At 48.7% G+C, this 24,460-nt stretch overlaps 2 protein-coding genes across 26 annotated transcripts in view; both read right to left on the bottom strand.

The window, feature by feature from the left end:
• Positions 1-2,546: 2,546 nt before the first annotated feature.
• aebp2 (AE binding protein 2) lies at positions 2,547-18,187 on the bottom strand. Of its 3 annotated transcripts, none has more exons than XM_062462596.1 (9): positions 17,570-18,185; positions 17,185-17,401; positions 16,862-16,969; positions 16,077-16,263; positions 14,739-14,863; positions 10,178-10,245; positions 5,440-5,553; positions 3,711-3,740; positions 2,547-3,496 (listed from the first exon to the last, which is right to left on the bottom strand). In XM_062462596.1, the coding sequence occupies exons 1-9, from the start codon at positions 18,088-18,090 to the stop codon at positions 3,490-3,492; spliced, it is 1,377 nt and encodes a 458-aa protein (XP_062318580.1). In that variant the 5' UTR covers positions 18,091-18,185; the 3' UTR covers positions 2,547-3,489. The 3 variants fall into 3 exon arrangements, with proteins under 3 accessions (XP_062318580.1, XP_062318579.1, XP_062318581.1); XM_062462595.1 differs by having other exon boundaries at positions 14,739-14,881; positions 17,570-18,184; XM_062462597.1 differs by lacking the exon at positions 3,711-3,740 and having other exon boundaries at positions 14,739-14,881; positions 17,570-18,187.
• A 724-nt stretch (positions 18,188-18,911) lies between these two features.
• Positions 18,912-24,460, bottom strand: part of LOC134021558 (pleckstrin homology domain-containing family A member 5-like) — a 70,612-nt gene continuing 65,063 nt past the window's right edge. For 19 of the 23 annotated variants that reach the window (XM_062462517.1, XM_062462522.1, XM_062462523.1 and 16 more), the window contains 7 exons: positions 23,852-23,969; positions 23,441-23,556; positions 22,922-23,158; positions 22,256-22,465; positions 21,636-21,769; positions 20,784-20,923; positions 18,912-20,457 (listed from right to left, as the gene is read on the bottom strand). In XM_062462517.1, the coding sequence (XP_062318501.1) occupies positions 20,351-20,457; positions 20,784-20,923; positions 21,636-21,769; positions 22,256-22,465; positions 22,922-23,158; positions 23,441-23,556; positions 23,852-23,969 (1,062 nt within the window). In that variant the 3' untranslated portion in view covers positions 18,912-20,350. The remainder of the gene's footprint in view (positions 20,458-20,783; positions 20,924-21,635; positions 21,770-22,255; positions 22,466-22,921; positions 23,159-23,440; positions 23,557-23,851; positions 23,970-24,460) is intronic. The other 4 variants (XM_062462520.1, XM_062462533.1, XM_062462518.1 and 1 more) reach the window with 3 other exon arrangements.

The following is a 24,460-nucleotide window of genomic DNA, read 5'->3' as shown; positions in this document are numbered from 1 at the left end:
GCAAAGGAACAAAGGCAAACAAAAGATATTTAAGAGAAAGGAAGTAATGAAGAAAAAAACAGGAGAGGGAGACTGCATGAGGAAACAGGCTAGCAGAGGAGCGGAGAGAGGGAGACTGCATGAGGAAACAGGCTAGCAGAGGAGCGGAGAGAGGGAGACTGCATGAGGAAACAGGCTAGCAGAGGAGCGGAGAGAGGGAGACTGCAGGAGGAAACAGGCTAGCAGAGGAGCGGAGAGAGGGAGACTGCATGAGGAAACAGGCTAGCAGAGGAGCGGAGAGAGGGAGACTGCAGGAGGAAACAGGCTAGCAGAGGAGCGGAGAGAGGGAGACTGCATGAGGAAACAGGCTAGCAGAGGAGCGGAGAGAGGGAGACTGCATGAGGAAACAGGCTAGCAGAGGAGCGGAGAGAGGGAGACTGCAGGAGGAAACAGGCTAGCAGAGGAGCGGAGAGAGGGAGACTGCAGGAGGAAACAGGCTAGCAGAGGAGCGGAGAGAGGGAGACTGCAGGAGGAAACAGGCTAGCAGAGGAGCGGAGAGAGGGAGACTGCAGGAGGAAACAGGCTAGCAGAGGAGCGGAGAGAGGGAGACTGCAGGAGGAAACAGGCTAGCAGAGGAGCGGAAAGAGGGAGACTGCATGAGGAAACAGGCTAGCAGAGGAGCGGAGATAGGGAGACTGCATGAGGAAACAGGCTAGCAGAGGAGCGGAGAGAGGGAGACTGCAGGAGGAAACAGGCTAGCAGAGGAGCGGAGAGAGGGAGACTGCAGGAGGAAACAGGCTAGCAGAGGAGCGGAGAGAGGGAGACTGCAGGAGGAAACAGGCTAGCAGAGGAGCGGAGAGAGGGAGACTGCATGAGGAAACAGGCTAGCAGAGGAGCGGAGAGAGGGAGACTGCATGAGGAAACAGGCTAGCAGAGGAGCGGAGAGAGGGAGACTGCAGGAGGAAACAGGCTAGCAGAGGAGCGGAGAGAGGGAGACTGCATGAGGAAACAGGCTAGCAGAGGAGCGGAGAGAGGGAGACTGCATGAGGAAACAGGCTAGCAGAGGAGCGGAGAGAGGGAGACTGCATGAGGAAACAGGCTAGCAGAGGAGCGGAGAGAGGGAGACTGCAGGAGGAAACAGGCTAGCAGAGGAGCGGAGAGAGGGAGACTGCATGAGGAAACAGGCTAGCAGAGGAGCGGAGAGAGGGAGACTGCATGAGGAAACAGGCTAGCAGAGGAGCGGAGAGAGGGAGACTGCATGAGGAAACAGGCTAGCAGAGGAGCGGAGAGAGGGAGACTGCATGAGGAAACAGGCTAGCAGAGGAGCGGAGAGAGGGAGACTGCAGGAGGAAACAGGCTAGCAGAGGAGCGGAGAGAGGGAGACTGCAGGAGGAAACAGGCTAGCAGAGGAGCGGAGAGAGGGAGACTGCATGAGGAAACAGGCTAGCAGAGGAGCGGAGAGAGGGAGACTGAGAAGAGGAGGGTTCTCTTCCAATTCAGAGGGCTGAATGAACAGACGTCACTCCAGGGTAGCATCAGAGTGCCTCTGACACAGGCAGGATTAGAGAGGGATGGAGGGGTGGGGGGATGGGGGGGCTGGGTTCCGATAGCTGGCAGTTACGGCCCGTCTGTCTCTGTGAGTTCCAGCTTATGTCACTGCTGGAGTCATAGACTTGGACAGGCCCCACTACAATGTCCTCGGTCTAAGTATGAAACATCCTGCGCATGAAAAAGACATTGGCCAAAGAACATATTGAAAGCTGAGAGAAGGAGAGAGGGGAAGGGGGGCGTTTCACATTTCAGTGAAACGCCTGAGATCATCGACAGAGCTCTTTTTGATGACATCTGATGCAACATTTCAGCTATGCCCTTCCAAACAAACGCTGTGCCAATTCTGCCAGTTATTTTAAGCAAGTGACCACACACACACAACACTATCTGTGAACACTGGCTCAGTGGACTGTGATACACATGCCATGTAGTCTGCAGTCTGATAGTGTATAACCTTGCCTTCACTATTCCCCAATCCTCTCTCTCAACACTTTTGAACAGTGGAAAGTCAAATGACTACCACACTACATTGTGTACATAAACAAGAACAAAACTATTTGAGCAGACTGCTCGTACTGCTCTGCGTACAGTACTTGCAACAAAACTCAGCGGCCTTCAGTTGTATCAGTAAACAGATTTAGTAAAAAAAACAATTTTTATAGGTATTTGCTCTACAGTCCTTACTGCCTGTGAGTGTATTGTGTGGGTATAGTGTGTGAGTGTATTGTGTGGCAGGGGTAAGTTGAAGCAAACCTTTCCATGAACCCTGTTTTCTCTGCAGGGATACTAAGCCACAGCTGAGGATGCAGGTCGGGTCGGTGGTCCTCCCGGCCCTTCATTGGCTCACTGCCTCCCAGCAGCATCTTCCACAAGCTGCTGTTGCATCTCTCTCTTCCTGTCTCTGTGTCTCCGTCTCCCTGTGTCTCTGTCTCCCTGTGTCTCCCTCTCTCTCTCTCTAGGGTGAAGTCCCTCGTCCAAATATCTTAAGTGAAATAAATCATACTAATCCAGACACATCTTATGTACTTGTGTGTTTTATTGCAGTGATGGGAAGTTGTGGATTTGATCTTAACTGCAACGACATACATTTAAGATGTTCATAAGTGCTTTGATGCTGGACACATAGATCTATAATCATCTTGGTGATGGTGAGTTATTATATACGGTGATTAAAATACATTTTGGGGTGAGTAGGTCTTTTTAACACTGTTAGTCAGGGGTTAAAGATCACAGAGTTACTCTACTGTGCTTCAACTGGCCAGGAACATTAGGAGCTCCATGAGAAACACAAAATTATGGAGTTACACGCCCCTTCGTCTATAGGTCTGGAAATAATGGCTGACAAATGCCTTCTTCATCATTACAGTAGGGCGGTTACGTCATCGGCGTTTATGAGACACAAATGACAGGAGCAGATAGGACAACTTCAAGCATCCCAAAGCTGTGTTCATTCCAAGTCAATAACTATATTATTTTAGTTCCTCTTCATGTGACAGCTACTGTAGCATATTACAGTAATTACAACTATACCAACAAAAAAAGTCTAACCAAATATCCAAAGTACAGTACTTCATGGTATAAAAATAAGTTACAGATCTGACAAAAAAAATATATTTACAAGAATGTCTACAAAATATAGGCAGTCAATTTACAGTACTTGAAAGCATTGGTTTACACAATAGTGTACAAAAGACCGACTTGTAAAATCATTGAAGAATTCACATATTTTTCCTTTTCCCCCAAGTTTGTATATAAAACATTCATTGGGGTTTATTGGGGTTAAAAAGGATGAGCCACTGGGAGGGAGGCGACGATGAGGGGGGGGGGGATGTTGAAATATGTAGGAAAGAGCGGGAAAAAAAAATCCCTTCCTCCAAAGCCCGTTTCTCGGTCGCTCGTCTTCGGAGGGAGAGAGCGAGGCATGAGGGTGGTCTCCTTCCTCGGCCGTCCGCGCGCCACTCAGAGACTGAACAAGAGAAAGAACACCTGGTCAGTCTGGGTATCGGGAACAAGACCGGGTCAGGCTCACTTCCTGTCTGCAGGAGCCAATCACACGGCATGAAGGTGCTGCTCTGTTGCACAACCTCCACAACAGGGGAGTGGTTAATGGGGTTACAAGGGGGATGTGAGCACCCTGGTGGGAGTGGGGGGAGTGATTCAGAGGGAGACCCTGATCTTACCTCCGTTTCAGCCGCTTCTGTGGCAGTGCTCTGAGGAGACATAATAAAGAGTGTTTGTAAAGACAGTGTGTGTGTGTGTGCGCGTGTGCGTGCGAGTCTGTGTGTACACAGTAGGTCCATGTGCAGCTAACATCACCTAGCCCGTGTCGAGCCAACAGAGGACGTTGCACGCCATATATCTCCTGTGTTATTATGTTATTTCAGGAACGTTGTTCCTCTTTGGGTATAAATTTTCAGTCTTTTACGGCGTGCCATAAAGCATCATCAGGTCTATTTTTCCACTACCTTTCACTCTGTGTGGGAGTGTACAGCTCGTCAGAATTGAGCTGAGATGATAGCAATGATATTTCGGTTCTTACGAGGAATGTCGACGGCCAGTACCCCGGAAGGTACAGGTTTGTGCTTCCTACCTGTATCTGTTAAGACTCCCAATATGAGAGAATGAGTCCTGCTGTCCTACTAGCCTTATTAACAAGGCCCCAAACTGACACACTCAGTCACTTTACCACATTCAGTATTTTTATATTATTTCATTTTATTGTATCACATAATAATATGTATTATAATAATATGTAATATTATATTGTATAGCTCTGCCAGTATTTTGTTGTACATTTTATCTTGTTTATTATGTTTACTGTATGCACCTGCCCACCAAAGTAAATTCCTTGTTTGTGACCACTTACATTTACATTTAGTCATTTAGCAGACGCTCTTATGCAGAGCGACTTACAGTAAGTACAGGGACATTCCCCCCCGAGGCAAGTAGGGTGAAGTGCCTTGCCCAAGGACACAACGTCATCTGGCACGGCCGGGAATCGAACTGGCAACCTTCTGATCAAGCCTGCTTCCCTAACCGCTCTGCCACCTGACTCCCTCCCACTTACTTGTCGATTAAACACTATTCTGATTCTGTGAGGGGAGGGAGACTTTAGCGACACATTAAACTAAACTGTCTGCACAGGACGGCAGAGACGATGTGCATTTTGGTCCAACCGGAAGCCTTCAGGCTGATGCCAGCGTGCAGTCTCACTGCCACATCGTCCCAGCAACAGGGGTCCCGTACCTTCTAGCCAATCGGAGCGGAGAGCTCGCCTAGCTGCGGCCAATGGCGTCTACGCTGACGTGAACGTGGCACAGTACGAGAGGGCCTACCTCTTCAGATCCAGATAGGAACTGGCAGTTTCAGAAAGAATTGCTCTTTTTCTTTTGTGGGGCAGGGTGGGCAGGGGAGGGGGGGGGGGGGTGACATTATGTTTTCTTGGTGTGCCATTTGGAATCGTTCTTTTGAAGCCTGGGGTTGTGGAGAGGAGGAGAGACCCGCTGCCCCCTGCTGGGGAGGGGCTGCACAGACCAGACAGCTGGAAGTGAAGCCCACTTAAACAGAGTGCTGTGGCAACAGAGGCACTTTGTGGGGGGGGGTGTGTGTGTGTACACACACGCATGCACACACAAACTAGGGGTGTTTGTTAAGGTGAATGTAGGATGATGAAAATAGAGAGAGAGAGAGAGCGCGAGAGAGAGCGAGAGCGAGAGAGAGAGAAAGAGAGTGAGAGAGAGAGTGAGAGAAAGAGAGTGAGAGAAAGAGAGTGAGAGTGAGAGAAAGAGAGTGAGAGAAAGAGAGTGAGAGAGTGAGAGTGTGTATGTGTTTTGTCGTGTGGCCCTCCCAGTGCTGGGGTCTGGTTGTGGAGGAGGGGGGGGGGGTAGTGGGGGTGGGGCACAATCTCACCTGTAAATGTTGGGGTCCAGAAGCACAGCAGTGTCCTGAGGCAGTGCTGACAAGTGCACCACTTTGGTCTTGAGCTGTGAGCGCTCAGTCTCATTCACCCACACGTCAGGCAGACTGTGGAGTTGGCACACACACACACACACACACACACACACACACACACACACACACACACACACACACACACACACACACACACGGTCAGGGTATGGGCTCTAACCAGAGTGATAGATGGATTAAAGGGGAGGGGGAGGAGAGAGATGGACAAAGAGAGTCATTGAGCCCAGTGAACATGTTAACACCTTCCTCTGAACACGGAGTACATTTCCATAAGTAACACGGCCATGGGGGTTAAACACAGCCACTGGGATTTGAACAGCCTCTGGATGTGTGGGGGACATGCGTGCACACACAGGACAAGGTGTCCTTTTCTCCTAATGTGGGAAGTTATCAAGGTAACCTCTGTACAGCACAGTTGATGTTCAACTTCAACAGATAAAGGGGGATTATAAATAGGCCACTTAACCCGTTAAGGAGTAGCGTCACACATATGTGATTCTGAACATTCCAACCGACGATTTTCCGATAGACAAAAACTATATGACAAACGCTATAGTATGGCTTCAAAATTTACAATTAGGAGGCTAACAAGTAACACTAGCAGGTAGTAGCATTGCTACGAGTATTATGCTAGGTTGCTAGGTAACGGAAGCTAACTAAAACTAGCTAGCTTCCGTTTTGGAAAAATAACTCACTCCGCATCCAACAGTAGGATCAAGGAGATGGACCTGCGAATGTGTGCGTCATCGGTGTGCGCGCGGGAATTCCTTCAGTTTAGTCTTTTGTATCCCACATTCAGAACACACAATTCATTTCAAACAATCTCGCTTTTTAAGGGGAGCAGGAATGCATGGAAGTTGTTAGTCCAGCAAGACGGGTACACACACACACACACACACGCACGCTGGGTGTTTGCATCAAACTGTACCGCAGCATGATCTCAGTGCAACACAACAGAGTGTGTGTGTGTGTGCTGTAGTGTGCTGAGGTAGGGTGCAGAGGCTGAAACAAAGAGCTTTGAGTCGGCTGCAGCCTCCCCCCCCACACACACACACACACACACACACTCTCTCTCTCCCTCCGTCACCATGTGCGTCATTGCAGGAGCCCCCAGAGATACCCGTCCAGGCCCGTCACACACACACACACACACACTCAGGAGGGCGGCAGCCAGCCAGCCAAATCACTCACTCACACGCCTAGTCAGCCCATTCACTGGGACTGTGCACAGGTAGCAATTCACACACTGTATATTCAGAGCTGCATGCGTGCAGAGATGGGGAACAAAAGATGGAAGGGGTTCTGTGAAAGAGGGGATGGGGAGAGAGAGATAGCTAGAGAGAGACAGAGACAGATAGATATAGCGAGAGAGAGAGAAATGAGAGCTATAGCAAGACAGAGAGAGAGAGAGAGATGAGAGATAGCTAGATAGACATAGGGGAAAGTTAATGAATAACAATACATACAGTATCTCCAGCATTTTATATTGCGTTTGTGGTCTTGATAATTATTTTGATTGTTTGATCAAGCAGTCAAAATAGACTGTCCAAATGGTTTAAGTACCAAACAAAAAATAGATACCCTAACCCTAAACTAACTTATGACAAGGAGTTTGTTGGTTAGGGAGCTCGCTGAACTAGTTAACTTTGCTAGCTAGCAATAGCTAACTGATAGCAACTTGGAAAAGCCTATTCCGACATGCAGCCAATTCTGCAGTACACTACAATTCTCCCACTGCACAACTTTTCGAACCCACCGTTACACATCTCCCAGAAACTACACTACTATAAAGTTGACATGTGGTTTATCGTAGACAGTATTAGTTTATGATCAACTACACTACGACCTGCAACGCGCTCGCAGGCTTATATACACCTAAAGCAAAACCAGCACCTTTCATGGTACTAGGACACAAAAGGAAAGAGGCAGGGAGGCACGCGGATGACGATAAACAGCCTCGTCTTCACAGTCTTCAACGTTTGTGTTACAGATGAGAAATGTTCTTACACAAGGCAGCCCAAGTGAAGGAATGGAAGCCGTTGAGCATTAAACATAGTAAACACTGACAACACACACATACACGTGGACACACACACACACTCCAGAGCCAGTGTAAACATGTAACGTGGAACATGTTGCGGGGCTGATAAGCTATTAAACCCTGATGGATGGGCAACACCCAGGAGTGCCATTCTGGGAGGCCACGATGTCACAGGATGTTTCTCTCTCCCTCCCTCTCTTTCTACCTCGCTCACATACCGCTCAAGGCCTTGTCAAATGTGACAAAATTCGTACATATTTCGTTTCTTCAAGAAGTTCAGAGAATTAAATGCAACACAAACAATGTGTGCTCCAAACTTGACAGCAAAAAAAAAAAAGATATAGAAACACATTTTATTTTCCACAAGAGACACTTGTTTGGCTTTGTTTTTTATGACCCAGAAATTTATATTCTCAATGAGGCCCTCGCAGGAAGAAATAGTGCTGGTTGCTGCCAAACCAAAACACATTCCCCTAGCCAGGATTGATGGCCATCACCACAATAAGAGCTCCCAATAGTGCTTGCAGCAAAACACCCTTATAGACTTGCAGTATGATCCAGACTTCAGAATAAAAGCCCTCAGTGGAAACATCAAATATTTCCTCATACTGTATAGCTTACAATACCAACTGTAGAATACTGTAAAGAGACTTCTGCGAATGGGTCAGCATTGCTCCTTTGTTGGCTGGGTAGGATAACATGAATAGTCAGAACAGGGGAATGTTCACAATATAACATTCATTAGACAAGTTATTACTGAGACACTGGCCTTTCATACAATGTTTATCATTCCTAAATATGGAGGAGGATGGACTAGGCGTATGTGTGTGTGTGTCTGTGAAACAAATACATTCTCCAGCACCCAAAACAAAGAGGTGGATGTAGGTTGGCGCCACCAGGAATATTGTCCTCAGTCCAGAATGTTCCAGTCCAGAGCAGCATCCTAATGAGAGTTACTCATTACCCCAAATGGAGTTAACCCTTGTGTTATCTTCGGGTCGTTCTGACCCATCAGTCATTGTGACCCACCGTCGTATTGCGACAACTTTACCGCATACAAAAACAAAGTGAAGCATTTTCTTTTAACCGTTGGGCTGTCTCAGACCCCCCACATTGCGAAGGTTAAAAGAAAATTATTTTTATTTGTTTTTGTATTGGGTAAAATTGGGTAAACACAACGATGGTTCGTTATGAACCTTTGGGTCATGTGACCCGAAGGCAGCACGAGGGTTAATGAGTGTCAGAGTGGGAATAATCTGCGTCGGCCTGTAATGAACATGACTGGCCTCACTGGTTGGACACGCGAGCTTGGCTTGGAAACACACATAGGAACCTTGACTTTACATACACCTGTGAATGTATGCGTGAAACACACACACACACACACACACACACACACACACACACACACACACACACACACACACACACACACACACACACACACACACACACACACACACACACACACACACACACACACACACACACACACACACACGATGGTTTGATCCACCAGGTTTTATTGATGGATCACCTTGGACTGTCGGAAGATTATGCAGATATAATATCACCGCCCTCCGACGTTCGAACGATCAGTGAAAGTCCTCCCCCCTGCATAGATTGGCAGTGCTTCTTAATACTAAATGCCACAGCGCTCGGAACCGCTCAGCAAATTTATGACTCAATATCGCGTCACTGAGTCTCTGGCATGAATGGAGTGGAGAATCTCTCTCTCTTCCATTATCTCCGTCTTCTCTGTCAACCTTGCCATCTCTCTATGCTATTCCATTTCTCTCATTCTCCATTTCTCTCCAATTCCATATCCCTTTCAGTTTCCCCATCTCTCTCTCTCGTCCGCTTACTTTCTCCTACTCTGTCTCCCTTCCCATCTCTATCTTAGTCTCTCTCTCCCTTCATTTCCTCATGATTGCGACTAACCTGAGGAGTTGTTCCTGGTCACTGCCCTCCATTTCTCTCTACGTGCGGTTCACCTGCCACGTGTGAGAAGAGGTCATTGTGCGGAGGAGAGAGAGTTAAAGGGACAGGGGTGGGGGGTAGGTGAAGTGTGTGTGTGTGTGTGTAGGGGGGGTACTGTATGTTCATCCGAAGCTGTCAGCAGCAATCTCCCTCACATTGTATCCTCCCTCCCTGTTTCCACACTACATTTACATTTAGTCATTTAGCAGACGCTCTTATCCAGAGCGACTTAGTTAGTACAGGGACATTCCCCCTGAGGCAAGTAGGGTGAAGTGCCTTGCCCAAGGACACAACGTTGTTTTGCACGGCCGGGAATCGAACCAACAACCTTCTGATTAATAGCCCGAATCCAGTGAAATTCTACATAATGACAACCAACTATGTAGACAAAAATAGACTTAGTGGCCAAACAAGTCAATAATGATTCTCTTATCCGCTGTAGCCAAGTCATTCAGTTAGCCAAAGCTTGCCATGTCGATATCCATGATCACTTTAATCTGCAAAGGCTCATGGGTATTTGAGGGACGTCCTGTTAACCCACAGCTCTGTAGCGGTTCATAGAGAAGGCGGGGCATAGAGAAGAAGGCGGAGCATATAGAAGAAGGCGGGGCATAGAGAAGAAGGCGGGGCATAGAGAAGAAGGCGGAGCATACTTACATGTCCTCAGGGGTCCAATGGAGAAGAACCTTAACTTTCCCAGTGCCCTCCTTCCTCCTGGCCAGCACCTGGGAGAGGAGGAGGAGGACAAAAGAGGAAAGGAGGAGAGGAAATGAGGAGAGGAAAGGAGGAGGATAAGAGGGGAGGAGTTAGAAGAGTCTCCAGACTAGTCAGACAGACGGAATGAGAGTTGTTTATCTTTTGAAGCATTCTCTGGGGGGGTATATGTGACGTACATCATGTAAACTGTGGCACATCTTTAATCAGACCACCACGTCCACATCAGTGGACAATCAATACAATAACGGGAACACGAGCTGAATGCGATAAGACCGTACAAATGGGAACACCACAGGAATCCGAGTGAGTCGATCGCTCGCCACGTACTGTGGCACAAACGGGACATTCCGGACACAATCCAGAGATGTCAGAGAGGTATCAACGCTGTACTGCCAAGAAGTAGCTTTTGGCACAGCTCACATTCCTGCGGACCAGAGACACACGCAGAAGTCTAGCTAGTGAGCAATCACCCAGGACAGGCAGACACAGCAAGACCAACAAACGCCCTTCATCCAGTGAAATTTGTTTTGGATACAGAGGACTCTTTGGGCCATCGTCCGTGTTCAAGTTCCCTTCGCACACGACATTCTTGTGTATGGGGTTCCACGATGTTTGATGAAGTGTAGCTTAATGCCTTCATCAAGAACAATTGAGAGATGGCCAAATGACAGCTCCAATAAGTCTCTACTGGATGTCAGCACAGTCCACAGGCTTAAAGGGCAGCGACAGACAGTGGAGACCGTGAAAGAATTCTAGCGCCTAGTTGGCCAACAGTCTTTCATACAACTATTGGTCTACAGTATCCTACTGCGTCGGTTTAGAGTAAAGCAGCCAGGAATTCACACAAATATTGTCTGTGGGGAGACGGGAGGCATGAAAAATAACCAGGATCCTCAAAAATAGTCACAGATACAAACTCTTGCGTCAATCGTTTTTTTTTTTATAGAGCTGTCTATTTTTAGGGGTTGTGAATGAGCTCACACGTGAAGAACTTCTACTGCGCACACGAACATCTCTGCTGATTCCTTCGACTCTGGGGACTTGCTGTGGCATTCATGGAAACTAGTTTAAGGACAGGAGGGAGGGAGGGAGGGAGGGGAAAGAGAGGGACCAAAAATATCTCTCTCTTTCCATCTCCCCCCTTCCTGCTCTACTCTCTTCTGCTAAACATTTCAGGTTCTTCCGTCTCTCATTGAACAGACGAGCTCACCTTCTGGCTCGCTTCCGCCGCCGCCAGCTTCCGGTCTTCCTGTTTAACCATCTCCATGCAACCATCTCCCCTCTCCTCTGTCCCCATGTCACCGCTGAGTGATGGGGGAAGCTTGCGTTAAGCCATCTTGCATCCTCTGTGTACGTCATCCAGCAGACACAAGTCCCAACACTACTGCCAGTTCACCCTCACACACACACACCTTTTGAGGTGAGGTTGAGTTATGGCTGACTGGCTGGCTGGCTTGGGGACTATTCGGAGAGCGCGAGGTGGCACGCTTCAGAGAGCACCCCGTGCCAGGGAACACAGGATGTCAGCCAGGCTGGGCGCTGAGCAGGCGGAGGGGGAATCTCAGCTTCATCACGGGGCCTGCTAGCAGGCCCGGCGGCTCCACTGAGGAGGCAGAAGGAGGAGGAGTATCCAGCCAGCTCGCTGCTCTAACCCGCAATATTGATCCCCAGCGGTCATCTGCAACTTAGATGAGGATTTGCTCAACTTTCCGTGGTGGGCAAAGAGATCCTAACAGGGTTCCACCCCACCGCCCGCCTCCTTCTCAAGGCAGTAACTCTGTTACAAGTTCCCACTAAAGGTTTCCCTCATCACATTTCCCACTCAAGTCGATAAATTCACACAACTGCTTTCTCCTCCCGACGCCTGGCTCCCTCTGGCTCTTCCTCAGACTCCCGTGTTTGGTTTGGGTCAGGGTCCTTCCAGAAGCGAGAGCTGGATGAGAGCCTGTCTCCACGGTGTCCATCTCCCAGTGTTTGGCTACTGCAGCAGCACACACACACACACACACACAGGGTCGAGGCGGGAAGGCGGTGGTCTTTTTTCGGCCACGTCCAAAAACAACAGCTACCCCCCCCCCCCTCCCCTTCCATGGATGTCAGAGCCCCCTGCAGGGACTCTGCACGCTGCCAGCTGCTTTATTGCCCTTTTAATTAAAGAGGCATGGGAGTTAGTCTCTGGCCCGGGGCTAGCACAGGCAGCAACCAGGTTAATACTCATTAACCAGGCCGCTCTTAAAGGGGCAACGGCCACTTACGGACAGGAGAGAAGTGGGAGACTCGGTTTTGTTGTTGTTGTTGTTTGTGTGCAGGTGCAGCCGTGCGAGTTTCAGCTTGTCTTGGTACAGAGGAACCATCTTTGGATTTGACCTAGGATCTGGGCTGCGTCTGACAGAGAAGCACAGCCCCCAGGGGCGGTGGGGGAGGGTGGGGTCATCGGGGAAGGAGGAGGCGAGTGAAAACGAACAAGAGAGCAAGTGAGAGAGAAAGAAAAAAGGCCGTTGAGAGAATAAAAAAAAAAGAAAAAAAGGAGGGTGAGAGAGGAAAGAAAGAGATATGACCAGGGTTCCAAAACAGCGCAGTGAAAAATGCAGGGCCAGAGACGGGAGAGAGGGGTTACTAAATCTGGGTGCCTGTCTGGTGTCAGGGGGTCAAGCTGTGAATGACGCAGTTTGGCGCAATAACAACAATATCCCACCATAAACACTGCTGAGGAGACCAGGCGAGTCAGGAAGCCCACTGGCCGACCTCCACAGGACCCCCACCTCCCCTCCTCCTCTCCCTGGGCATGTCTGGAGGAGGTCTGGGGAGCGACACCGTCTCCCCCACCCACTCCCCCTCATTATGAGGAGGGAGAGTGGGCTCTTTCTGTCATCCTCTCTGATCAACAGGACGTCCAATCCTCCCTCCTGACCCACGCCCCCCCAAACTCGGTCTCTGTCCAAGCATGCGGTTACCTCTCTTAACCTCTTCCCAAGCTTAATCTTCATGGATTTTTCCTTTTCTTTAGTCTCCCTTTTAAAATTATTGGCCTGTGGTTGGTTGAGAGGTTGCCAGGAACAGAGCAGTGAGGAGCAGAAGACAGAGCAGGAATGATAGTGGTGCTGATAGCACGGGCACGTAGCCTCAACGTAACCGTGGGCCATTCCAGTCTCTGGGAAGGGTTCCAGCCTAGGGCAGGGCTACTACTACAACACAAGTTTGACGGCGTAAGGAACAGTTCTAGTCGTGTTCTTCTTCGAGCGTGCGTGAGTAGATCAGAGGAGAGCATGGGATTCAACAATGTGCGTTTGTATGCGTCACACAGATGACGATGCTATGGCCGCTCTGAGGAGAGCCCATCTGCACTGACGGCTCATGAGTCACCATCGTGAGTCTGACGACACACACACACACACACACACACACACACACACACACACACACACACACACACACACACACACACACACACACACACACACACACACACACACACACACACACACACACACACACACACACCTGGCAGAGAGCAGAAGAGGTCCTCTCCCTAGAATGACCCTTTAGTTCTCCCTTTCCTAAACACTTCCTCACTACTGCATGTGTGTGTCTACATCCAAAAAGTGAGTTCCACCAGGGGGCAGAACCGAGGGGGGGGGGTTCACGCCAGCGAGCAGACCCCCTGGCACGGCACAGAGACGGCCCTCCAGCCTGGCTCTGCCACAGGGGCCAGTGGAGTCTTCACACACCCAACAGAGTGCAGACCGCCGTCCTGCCACGCTGATGAACAAGGTGGCCGGCGACGAGAGCAGATGCACTGGTGACAGGTGTAGGACTGTGGTACTGAGACAGAGAGAGAACGTGAGGGCGTGTGTGTAGTGATGCGGCACAGCTGACTATGACCTTTCTTCTGCTTTTAAGGAAGACTGTAAGCCCCTGTCGCCCACTCCCTTAGTTCAGTAAGTAGGAGGCACAGTGCCCTCTAGTGGAGTAATAAGGCCCTGACGGTCATTCACAAAACTGGCATTCAACCCTCACATGCTGCTCTCTGTGTCTCTGAGGCTAGACCTGACCACCATAGAACCACAGAAATCTAGAAGAGAACCACAGTATAGAAAGGGCTGTGTTCACGACTGATGTAGTGACTGAACGGAGGGTCAGGCCTAACACACGCATGTCTAGAACTCGTTAATTCTATACTGTGCGCAGGACACAAAAACAACCCGTCACAAACCAGGGAGAGAAAAAAAAATAAAAATCAAGCTTTGGGGCATTCTTAAGGTTCACTTGAAGTGCATTCAGAAAATCTGCAGTGGGATTGAATCAAAAACCGCAAGCTGACTCCCTAGCACCCTCTGGTGTCCAAAACCGAGAAGGACAGCGACCACGACAACAACTCCAACCCTAACCTTCGGCAGGAGAGGAGAGTGTGTTTGTGTGAGTCCTGGTGAACCAGAACAGGACTGGGAGGTAAGTGCTACTGTGTGAGGACGCAGAAAGGGGGTTAAAAAACAGAACTCACGCTGCTGTGAAACACGATGCTGTGGCCGTTTCCCACGGTCTCGATGTGGGTTGCCAGGTTGAGGCAGATCGCTCGGTGGCGGATGGCGTCCATCGTCTGGGCGTCAAAGAAGTCGTGGGGCCTCGCTGGTGGGAGAGGAGAAACTGGGATGAGAAAAGACATGAGACCAATGAGAAACACAACGCAAACTGTACAAGCAACACACACAAACACAACACCAGAATGATTGAAAATACAATATGGCATATTTACCCAAATACATCTAGATGTTCAATATGGAATGAGTACAATTAAAAGCACAACGGTCAACTCGGCTTGTTTTTCCCCTTCTCTCTCTCACACACTATTTCAACTCCCTTCCAGTGCAGTCAGAAGTGACAAGTTAGGATGTGACACTGCCATGTCTTAATAACAACCCTGTATTGATATTTCTTAGAAAACCCACCCAAGCTGAAAATAAATGCCGTGTCTGGAAACGGGAGGCTAACCATGCTTCACAGGGTTCCGGAACCAGACAAGGCCTTTACAACTTCCCAAGACTCCCTCTCAGAATACCTGAGTGCGCTCAGTGTGCTGACAGTGTTCAGGCTGGCCCTGCCGTAAGGGAGGGAGCTGACGACCTGAACACGAGTGCTGAGCTGCGTGAAACTAACACTGACAGTTCGCAGTTGTTTTGCAAAACGGTGGAAGAATCTGCTTCCGAAACAGCCCCAGGGACACGCTGTCAGTCCGGCTCTGTGTGAGTCTGAGGTGTGTGTGTGTGTGTGTGAGTGAGAGTCCAAGGTGTGTGTGTGTCTCCTAAGTCTTTTACCCGTTCCACCTACAGGAACTCGGCAGTTGTGAGTATGAATTTTTTATTTTTTTATGTATCTAGTGACATGCCCACCTGCACCTCACACTAACACACAGTGCATATTCACAGCAGGAGGGGCAAAGCAAAGTGTGTAGTTAGGCCAGTAGGAGGAGAACAAACACTACAGTCTGTTCTACCATCATGCACGTGTGTGTGTGTGTGTGTGTTTGTTAGGGCTGCTCATCATAACCACATTACTCTGGTCAATATTTAGATCACAATTATTTAACACGATAACTTTGAAAATGTCATACATTTCATGAATATTTTTTTACTGTGGATTTTCAAATAACTAACCACAACCTGGCTGAGGGAGTTTGGGCTTTTAGAGGGGCAAAACCCAAAGGGAAAGGGTGCACTGGATTTACAACAAAATCTCCCAATTATCTTGTTTTCATAAATCATTGGAAGCCAAAATAAAAATGGAAAATGTAATTGAATGAATTGCCCATCCCTAGTGTGTTTGTGAGTGTGTGTGTACCTACGTAAAGACCGCCTGCGCTTGTTCTTCAACTTCTTCCTCTTGCTGAGACCAGCTTTGGATGGTGACTCCTCCTTCAGCTTCGCTTGATTGGCCAGCTTGGAGGCGCTCTGTTGGCTGAAGTGGGTAGGCACGTGGCGCGCTAGCCCCCCCTGGGAGGCAAAACTAGCATTGCAGCCACCCACCACACACTGTGGAACAAAACAGGGAGAACGGTTCAAAAACGTTCCAATAGCCCAGGTAAGGTTGAGTAAAAAAACATTTCAGGTTTAGACATTACTACAGGAGGGAAGGGCTTACATCTAAAGAAGACAATTCTTGGAAAACACTTGTGAGCTAACAGTCATGACATCATTGTATCATTTCACCCTTTTAAAGATGACTGAAATACACAACATAAAACTAATTTGGAAATGATCCCCAAGCTAGTGCAGAATGCAGTTGGTCTGCTGTGAACCACAATCTGCACAATGACACCTTGCCACAATTGCACCCTTGCAATTTGCACTATTTGTATCTTTTGTACTATTTGTATTTTTTGTACTATCTGAATTTTTGGATTGTAAATTATGGTTACTTTATATTTTATTTTTATTCTAAATCCCCTTAGTATTAGCTAGACTTTGTTACTTTTGTATAGTTAGAACAGATATTTAAGTTTTAAGATTCCTATGTTTAATGTATGCACCTTCCTGCCAAAGTAAATTCCTTGTCTGTGCAAACTTTTATGGCGATTAAAACCCTTTCTGATTCTGAAGGAGAGGCTGTGGTGGCTTGTGTGTGTCTAACCTTAAAAGGCTTGTCTCCACTGTGAGTGAGCATGTGTCTCTGCAGCCAGCTCTGACTGGTAGATGGAGTGTTGTACACCTTGCAGCCTTTCCATAGACACACAAACACCTGCAGAAGATAAACGGGATAATTAGAAGATGGGCACCCACCCACACAGGACACATTTGTCAAGTTGATGGCAAGGTTTACGAGAGAGAGAGAGAGAGAGAGAGAGAGAGAGAGAGAGAGAGAGAGAGAGAGAGAGAGAGAGAGAGAGAGAGAGAGAGAGAGAGAGACACACACACACACACAGAGACATGTATGTAAGGTCATATAGCACCAACCCCTCCTCTCTGTCCGTCGACATGAATGCCTCTGATGTGTTCAGCCAGGTCGGGACTGCAGCTGAAAGTCTCCAGACAAAGGTCCCAGCAACAGCTGTAGGCCATGGCCTTGGCAGAGGAGGAGGAGGATGTAGCGCTGCCCTGGCCGTTCATCATGGCAGGAGTGGAACGACCACTGGACACTGTGCTTTCCATGTCCATCATCGTACTGCTGATGCTAAGAAACGAAGAGAAACCGGATTAATACTCTGTAGTATTGTCCGATTCGTCTGACACTGCGAGAGCTGGGTTGGTGGAGCATGAACACCTGCCCAATCTCATCGCGCGCCGTCATGACGAAAAGTAACAACATTAGCTACATTAGCTGACTACCGACAGAACCAACCTGTCCTCGGAATCCATCCGACTCAGGGGTTCTCCATCCGAGGATGACATCTCAACGCTGGTCCGTCTCTTGTTTCCAAGCTCCATGCTTCGGGTCCCGCTCTTCTCCTCTGCGCCGTCATTGCTAGCCGCTTTGCTTTTCATACAATCGCTAATCGAGGACTGGCTTTCATCTCCTTGTTCTAGTTTCATTTCCTTTACAGCATTGTCTACAGTGGCATCGCAGTCTGCTGGACTATGCTGCTCTAATATGTTTTTATCTTCCTTGTCAAATTCAGGCACCAGCTGCTCTTCGTCTTCGCATCCTGTTGTTGCAGCCACTGCCACCACCAAGGCCTCCTCTGCGGGTTTTACCTCCCCGGCCATTCCATCAGCTTCCTCCGTTTTCATCTCTACGATATTGGCCGGTTGCTCCGGCGACGTTTGTAGGCCTGTCTTATCGTCCTCTTTGGTCTCCCCGGCTAGCCGTTTATTGCTTTTCTCATTCTGCACGGCGCTTTCTTCGGTAGATATTGTAGCCATCTTTATTCGTAATAACCAATTAGCAGTACTTTAGTGTACAAAACAACGTCGAATGTCTTACTAGCCTAGTGGTGGGGGGCTGGGCCAAAGCGATATCCAAAGTCTCTGGTTGGATAAAGGAGGCTAGGGGCGGAGATTTTCCTGAAGTGGTGTTTTTCCCCCATCACCAGATTCCACGTGTTTCCAAAATAGTTGGCTTTACTTCAAAACCTGCTACTACTACGAACAAAAAGTATTTTTAAATATAGATATGAATATAGATACTTAGATACTTGAATGTTCATTTAATTGGGGGAATTTGTGTTGGCTATGTCAGATATGACCATCGTATAGATGGACACACGTTAATATATTAACGTGTGTATTAAATGAAAACATACAGTAAAACATCGCGATATAATAATTTCAAATAGTTGCCTACATCCCAATTTGCATACAGAATTTGCTATACTTAATGTCCACGTGGGAGCGCCAACATTCCATGTCGGTAAATATCCAGAAAAGGCTCAGTAAATATGACCATTGCACCGTTTCAATAGTAGCCACATGCCAATAGGATAGGTTTAATAGAATTACAGGATATTCAGCAGTGCTGCACTGGTGCTTTGAATGTTCCAATGTCGGAATTTTGATTGGGCTGGAAGGGAGCAAAGTTAAATGTTTATCAAATATTTTTTCTAGTCACTGTGACGGGCTGTCAACCCGGCGACATCCAAATATTTTAATTTTAACTCAATTTGAGCATACGCCTATGTATGTTTTTATCGTAATGAATGCATATATGCATCATGTCGGTTATTAAACACCACTGACGAAAACACTTAAGAACAGCAACATTTATTTAACATGATATAAAACAGATGGTATATGAACATTTGCATATCAACACTAGTAGCCAAGATGCAGCTTCCCATATTCTTGTACCGTGTACAGTATATACACAATGAACTTCTGGTAATTACATTTTGTACACAAAAACTTTCCTGGATTAACAAAACGTTCTTATTGCTTTATGTGCTATTCCTTTTTTTTTTTTCAGTTCCAGGAACCAACTCGTCTTAAAATATAACCAAACTCTGAAAACTTTTTTTCTCCTTTCATTTAATCTTAAATATATCTCTCTCAGCATTAGAAAAAAATTATGCATCTCTTAAGCCAAAACATTCACGTATGTGTCGGCTAACAGTGCAACAGACTGCAGAGAATCCGACATATAAATAATTACAACCCAGAAAAAATATTACAAATCTCATCATCTGCAGCAATAAAGTGGCACCTTCTTGAATTATAAATCAACTCTTTTTCATACAGTATATATAGCTAGACTTTCTTTGAAATAGAAAACAGGAACGTTTTTTAATTTTTTACAGAATTATTGAAATATGCAGTTATGTGAAGGAAAAGATTAAAAACCAAACTTAAAAAACATGAATTTGAAAAAATCCAAGAGGAACTGAAAAGATGCCAGGGGAATGATAAAACCATTGTGGAACATCGGTTACAACAAATAAACCATTGTTTGCATGAGTCAGCCATCACTGAGGGGAAGGTCCTTCCGGGTGGTGGTGGCATGAACAGGAGCCTTAAAACCGCACGGGGGGGGGGGGGTCAATCAATCCATCAGCTCCAACAACAGAACTTCGGCCTGTATTCAAAATCCAAACTCAAAACCGAACACTGTAAATAACAGCGATGCAACTCTTCTAACGTCAACAGTATGAATGCCTTGCAGTCTGATCATTGTAATGGAGGAAGGGGCAGGCAGGATGGGGGGTCCAGAGGTGGGCATGGTCACAGGAAGTGTCATCTTGACAATAGGATGTGACATCACAGTGAAGCCAAATTCATGAGGTGAAGCCCAGACGATCTGTCCATCAGTCTATCTGTCGGGCTCTGTCTACGAGTTGTGCTGATGTCCTAAGGAGAGGTGGTGGTGGGGTTGAGTGGACATATTCCTTCCCTTACTTCCCTGCCTGTGTCCCTCACGTATAGGTCTTCACTGAAGCCAGAGCCTGGGCTGGAGACAGGGTAGAGAGAGACAGTTAGTCAGAATGAGTTCCCCCTGAAACAGACCTCAGCCCTGGGTAACGACAGGCCTGACACCAGGCTACACACCCGAGATCCGGTAGGAAATGGTTTATACAAAGCGACGTACAGAGATGGAGAAAAAACTAAAGACAAAAAGAGAGAGTGACAGAGAGAGAGAAAGAGAGAGACACACAGAGAGAGAGAGACAGACAGGAGGGCTCTTACTGGTCTACTACACACACATGAAGTGGGACCCATCAGTGAGCTGGGGGTGTGTGGGTGTGTTAGGAGAAGAGGAGCTTGGGAGCTGGGGTGGAGATGAGGACGAGAGGCTTTGCACTGCAAACAACATCACACAACGTAAACAAAAACACACACACACACAGTGAGTCAACACACAAACAAACACACAAAAAAACACACAAAAAACCCAGCAATGAAACCTGTAAACTAATATCGCGATGAAATCACAATATTAGACTGTTGGGATGAAACAAATAAGTTGAATGAACGAAGCAGGACAGGGGGATAAAGAAACCCAAAAAAGGTTTTGAATAGCTAAGATAAGCAGATGCTAGATAAGGGACTGCGACAGCCATCTTTGTTCTCTGTAGTTCCTCGTGGTGTCTGCTTCCCAGCGGGGTGCACAGACAAGGCGTGCCTACCTGCCACCAGCTTGCTCCGTTTGGAGGCCTCGGCAGCCAGCTCGTACGACATGTTGATCAACTTGTCCTGCTCCTGGGCCGGGCTGTCCTCCTCGCCACCCTCCTCCCGGCTCAGCTCTCCAGGGAGCGCGTTCTGCATGCTGCAGGGCCACAAGAGGGAGCCGTTGGACCGCAAACAACGGACATGTCGGGGAGACACTAAGGCACAAGCCCTCCGCCACACACATCATCAGTTTGGTAGATGTGACACACACGACACAGACCCCCCCCCACCCCCCCCTAGTGAAACACAATCACCCCAGGACAAACACAAAGTATCGTTCCAGAATCAAATCCAGAGGCCTGACATTTAGAATGTAAATGCCAGCGTCTGAGGGTGGCCAAGACGGGGCCGTCTGTGCACATCTAAGACACTGATCTGCATGAAGAGAGCGAGGCGGGCGTCTGGTTCAGAGGCAAGCCGTGTTTTGCCCTCCCTCCCTCCCTCCCTCACACAGGGCTCTGGAGGAACAAAGTGAGTCTGGAGGCTCCGTCAGGAGTGATGGATGCTGGATGGCCGTCTGGTGAGGAGATAGGGAGCGAGTCTGACTGTGATAGGCTGCCCTTTGTCACGCCAGCACAAGCCGGTTGGGAGACCTTCTGTACTGATCTGCCGTGCGTCCCTCTGTGTGCGTCCCTCTGTGTGCGTCCCTCTGTGTGCGTCCCTCTGTGTGCGTCCCTCTGTGTGCGTCCCTCTGTGTGCGTCCCTCTGTGTGCGTCCCTCGTGTGCGTCCCCCGTGTGCGTCCCCCGTGTGCGTCCCCCGTGTGCGTCCCTCTGTGTGCGTCCCTCTGTGTGTGTCCGTCTGTGTCTACCTGTTTCTAGCGATGAGGGCTTTGATGCGATCCACCTTCTTCTGTTTATCCGCCTCCTCCTGTGGGCTGAGGGCGGCCTCAGGCTCGGCCTCCACGTAGCGCTCGGGGATCAGGACCTTGTCTGGCACAGACAGCTGGGGAGGACATGATTGGGGGAGAGGGGGAGAGGAGGACAAAGCTCAGTGGTAGAGTATCGGACTGCAGATCAAGAGTTCTCAGGTTAAAATCCCCCCTGTGCGTCACATTGGATAAAAACGTCTGCTAAATGAATATATTACATTATGACACAGCAGAAAGGGGGGCTCGCAACCGAACAGTGTGCATAATATGAATGCTCCTTGCTTCTACCTTGACGCTGTCCAACCTGTCTGTCATCCTACTCCTCTGTCGTCCTACCCCTCTGTCGTCCAACCCCTCTGTCGTCCAACCCCTCTGTCGTCCAACCCCTCTGTCGTCCAACCCCTCTGTCGTCCAACCCCTCTGTCGTCCTACCCCTCTGTCGTCCTACCCCTCTGTCGTCCTACCCCTCTGTCGTCCTACCCCTCTGTCGTCCTACCCCTCTGTCGTCCTACCCCTCTGTCGTCCTACCCCTCTGTCGTCCTACCCCTCTGTCGTCCTACCTCTCGGTCCATGTTGAAGTGGTCCGCCTGCCCAGCCTCTTTGAGGCGTGCGATCTCCTGGGCCGGCGTCTCATGGTCCCTCCCTGCCTCCTGTCGCCGCATCGACGCCTCCAGAGCCTCGATGTCCCTCCCTGCCTCCTGTCGCCGCATCGACGCCTCCAGAGCCTCGATGTCGCTGCTCATTACTTCCTCCCTCCGCCTGCTGTGGGCCTGCACACACACACACATTTCATCATTTAGCAGACACTATTATCCAATGAAATGTATGAACAGTGCTTATGGTTGGTGCAGCAGATGATCAAGGACCTGAAATGCAGTATTATAGTGGTTAGTGCCAAGTAACTGTGTGACAATAGAATCATCTATCATACACAGCATGGCGCACACACTGCAGAGTCCACTGCAGTGCTGTGCTATGGATTAAGAACACACAAACAAGTCTATAAAACGGAAGGTAAGTATTTGTAAACCTCTTTTCAAAAGGTTTAAAAAAAAAAAGATTTAAAAAAAAGTAGCAAATATGTTTTCAACCTTTCAAAACCTTCTAAACATTAAACATTTTTAAACGTAAAGTACTGATACCAAAAAAATCTACTTAGGGGTCCCTCCATGGTGAAGGAGGGGCTGAGTGTGCGTGAGCGCGATGCAGCGTGCGCATGTTGTTACCTGCATGCTGCGGAAGGGGTTCTCCTTGGTGAAGGAGGGGCTACGTGAGGGACTGCGTGAGGGGGACGGGGCGTCCTGCTGCGCCCCTAACCCCCCCAGGAGGTTGAGCCCCTTCTTCTTTTCCCGCAGCGCCCCCTGCTGGTGCCGACGGATCCTCTCCAGCTGCTCCTCCACGCTCATCCTGGAGCGGCCGCTCTCTGCCGCACACAGCTGCTCCACCGCGCTGCGAGGACGCTCCTGCACACACACACAGTTAAATGCATTTTCTACGCACACACACAGGCACATTACACACACAAACACCGTTATAGCGTGCGCATTCCTCTCACACAAACACATTGTGGACTGACTAGTATCATTAACACAGTCATCTGCACACCCATGAGTGCACCCAGAGAGACCAGGGAGATGGATCCAGCTCTCCCTGGGTGAGTACCCCCCCCCCCACACACACACACACAGTCAGTCAGTCAGGGAGCAGCCCAGCCAGGGTGGGGTTCCTGAAGGGAGGACCCTCACCGTCCTGGGGTCGGGCTTCTTGCTCTTCCTCAGGGTGACGTAGGAGGCGATGGTGGAGGACTCCGGCATGGGGGACTTGGTCCTGGGGGGAACTATTCCAACTGGGTAGGACATTCCTGGAGAGAGAGAGGGGGGGCGTGAGAGGCACATCAGGTGCTGTATTTTGCCGATTTATGGCTGGGTAACCTGGGTAACCTGGCCTCTTGCGGTTGAGGAGGCTCTTGCTGTCAGTACTAACCTAGCGTGTGTGTATGTGTGTGTGTACTGTGTGCATGTGTGTGTGTGTACTGTGTGCATGTGTGTGTGTGTGTACTGTGTGCATGTGTGTGAGTGTGTGTGTGTACTGTGTGCATGTGTGTGTGTGTACTGTGTGCATGTGTGTGCGTGTGTGTACTGTGTGCATGTGTGTACCTTTGATGCCCGAGGGGTCTCTCTCAGAAGTGTGTTCAGAGCGGTCCTCTCCGCTCTCGTCCACCTCAGCCACAGTGGTGAGCTCAGGCTCGCTCTTATACAGACGGTAGTCTGGGCTCTGCTGGGACCAGGTCAGAGGTCAGCTCACACATCACCGGAAAACAGAGCTAAACACACACACACCAACCTAAACACACTTACGAACCTAGACACACATGCACGCACGCACCCACCAACCTAAAAACCATACACACACAGACCTAAACACACACACACAAATCTAAAACACACACAATAATACAGCAACACATGCAGAGAGACACAGAGTGTAACTGGTCATTAGCAAAGGGCTGCAGAGGTTTGAAACCGGACACCAAACAAAGAGTGAGTCCAATAAAATTAAGTAGAAGAGTCTGGTGCAAACATGAAGCCACAGGCAGGGGGAAGCTTCAACAGAAACCACAACAATCTCCAAAACTAAACAACTGATCTGCACGACAAATAAATACTCCAAAACAGTCCGAAAGAACAGAACGGGAGGAGGATGGTTCAGCTGAGCAGAAATGATGAGGACTTATGGAGACGGAGAAAAGCGGAAAATCCAACGGA

The sequence above is a fragment of the Osmerus eperlanus genome, chromosome 5 (genome assembly GCF_963692335.1).
Source record: "Osmerus eperlanus chromosome 5, fOsmEpe2.1, whole genome shotgun sequence".
NCBI lineage: Eukaryota > Metazoa > Chordata > Actinopteri > Osmeriformes > Osmeridae > Osmerus > Osmerus eperlanus.
The sequence above is the reverse complement of the archived record's forward strand: the minus strand, read 5'-3'. Positions and strand labels throughout refer to the sequence as shown.

Excerpts from the sequence above, each read along its gene's own strand:
- aebp2 (XM_062462595.1), bottom strand. The coding sequence starts at position 18,090 with ATGGCTACAATATCTACCGAAGAAAGCGCCGTGCAGAATGAGAAAAGC. Across the intron at positions 16,264-16,861 it reads GTGGAGACAAGCCTTTTAAG|TGTGTGGTGGGTGGCTGCAA; the intron begins GTTAGACACACA and ends TTTGTTCCACAG. Across the intron at positions 14,882-16,076 it reads CAAGCGCAGGCGGTCTTTAC|TTTCTCCTCTCCCACCAGCG; the intron begins GTAGGTACACAC and ends TTCTCATCCCAG.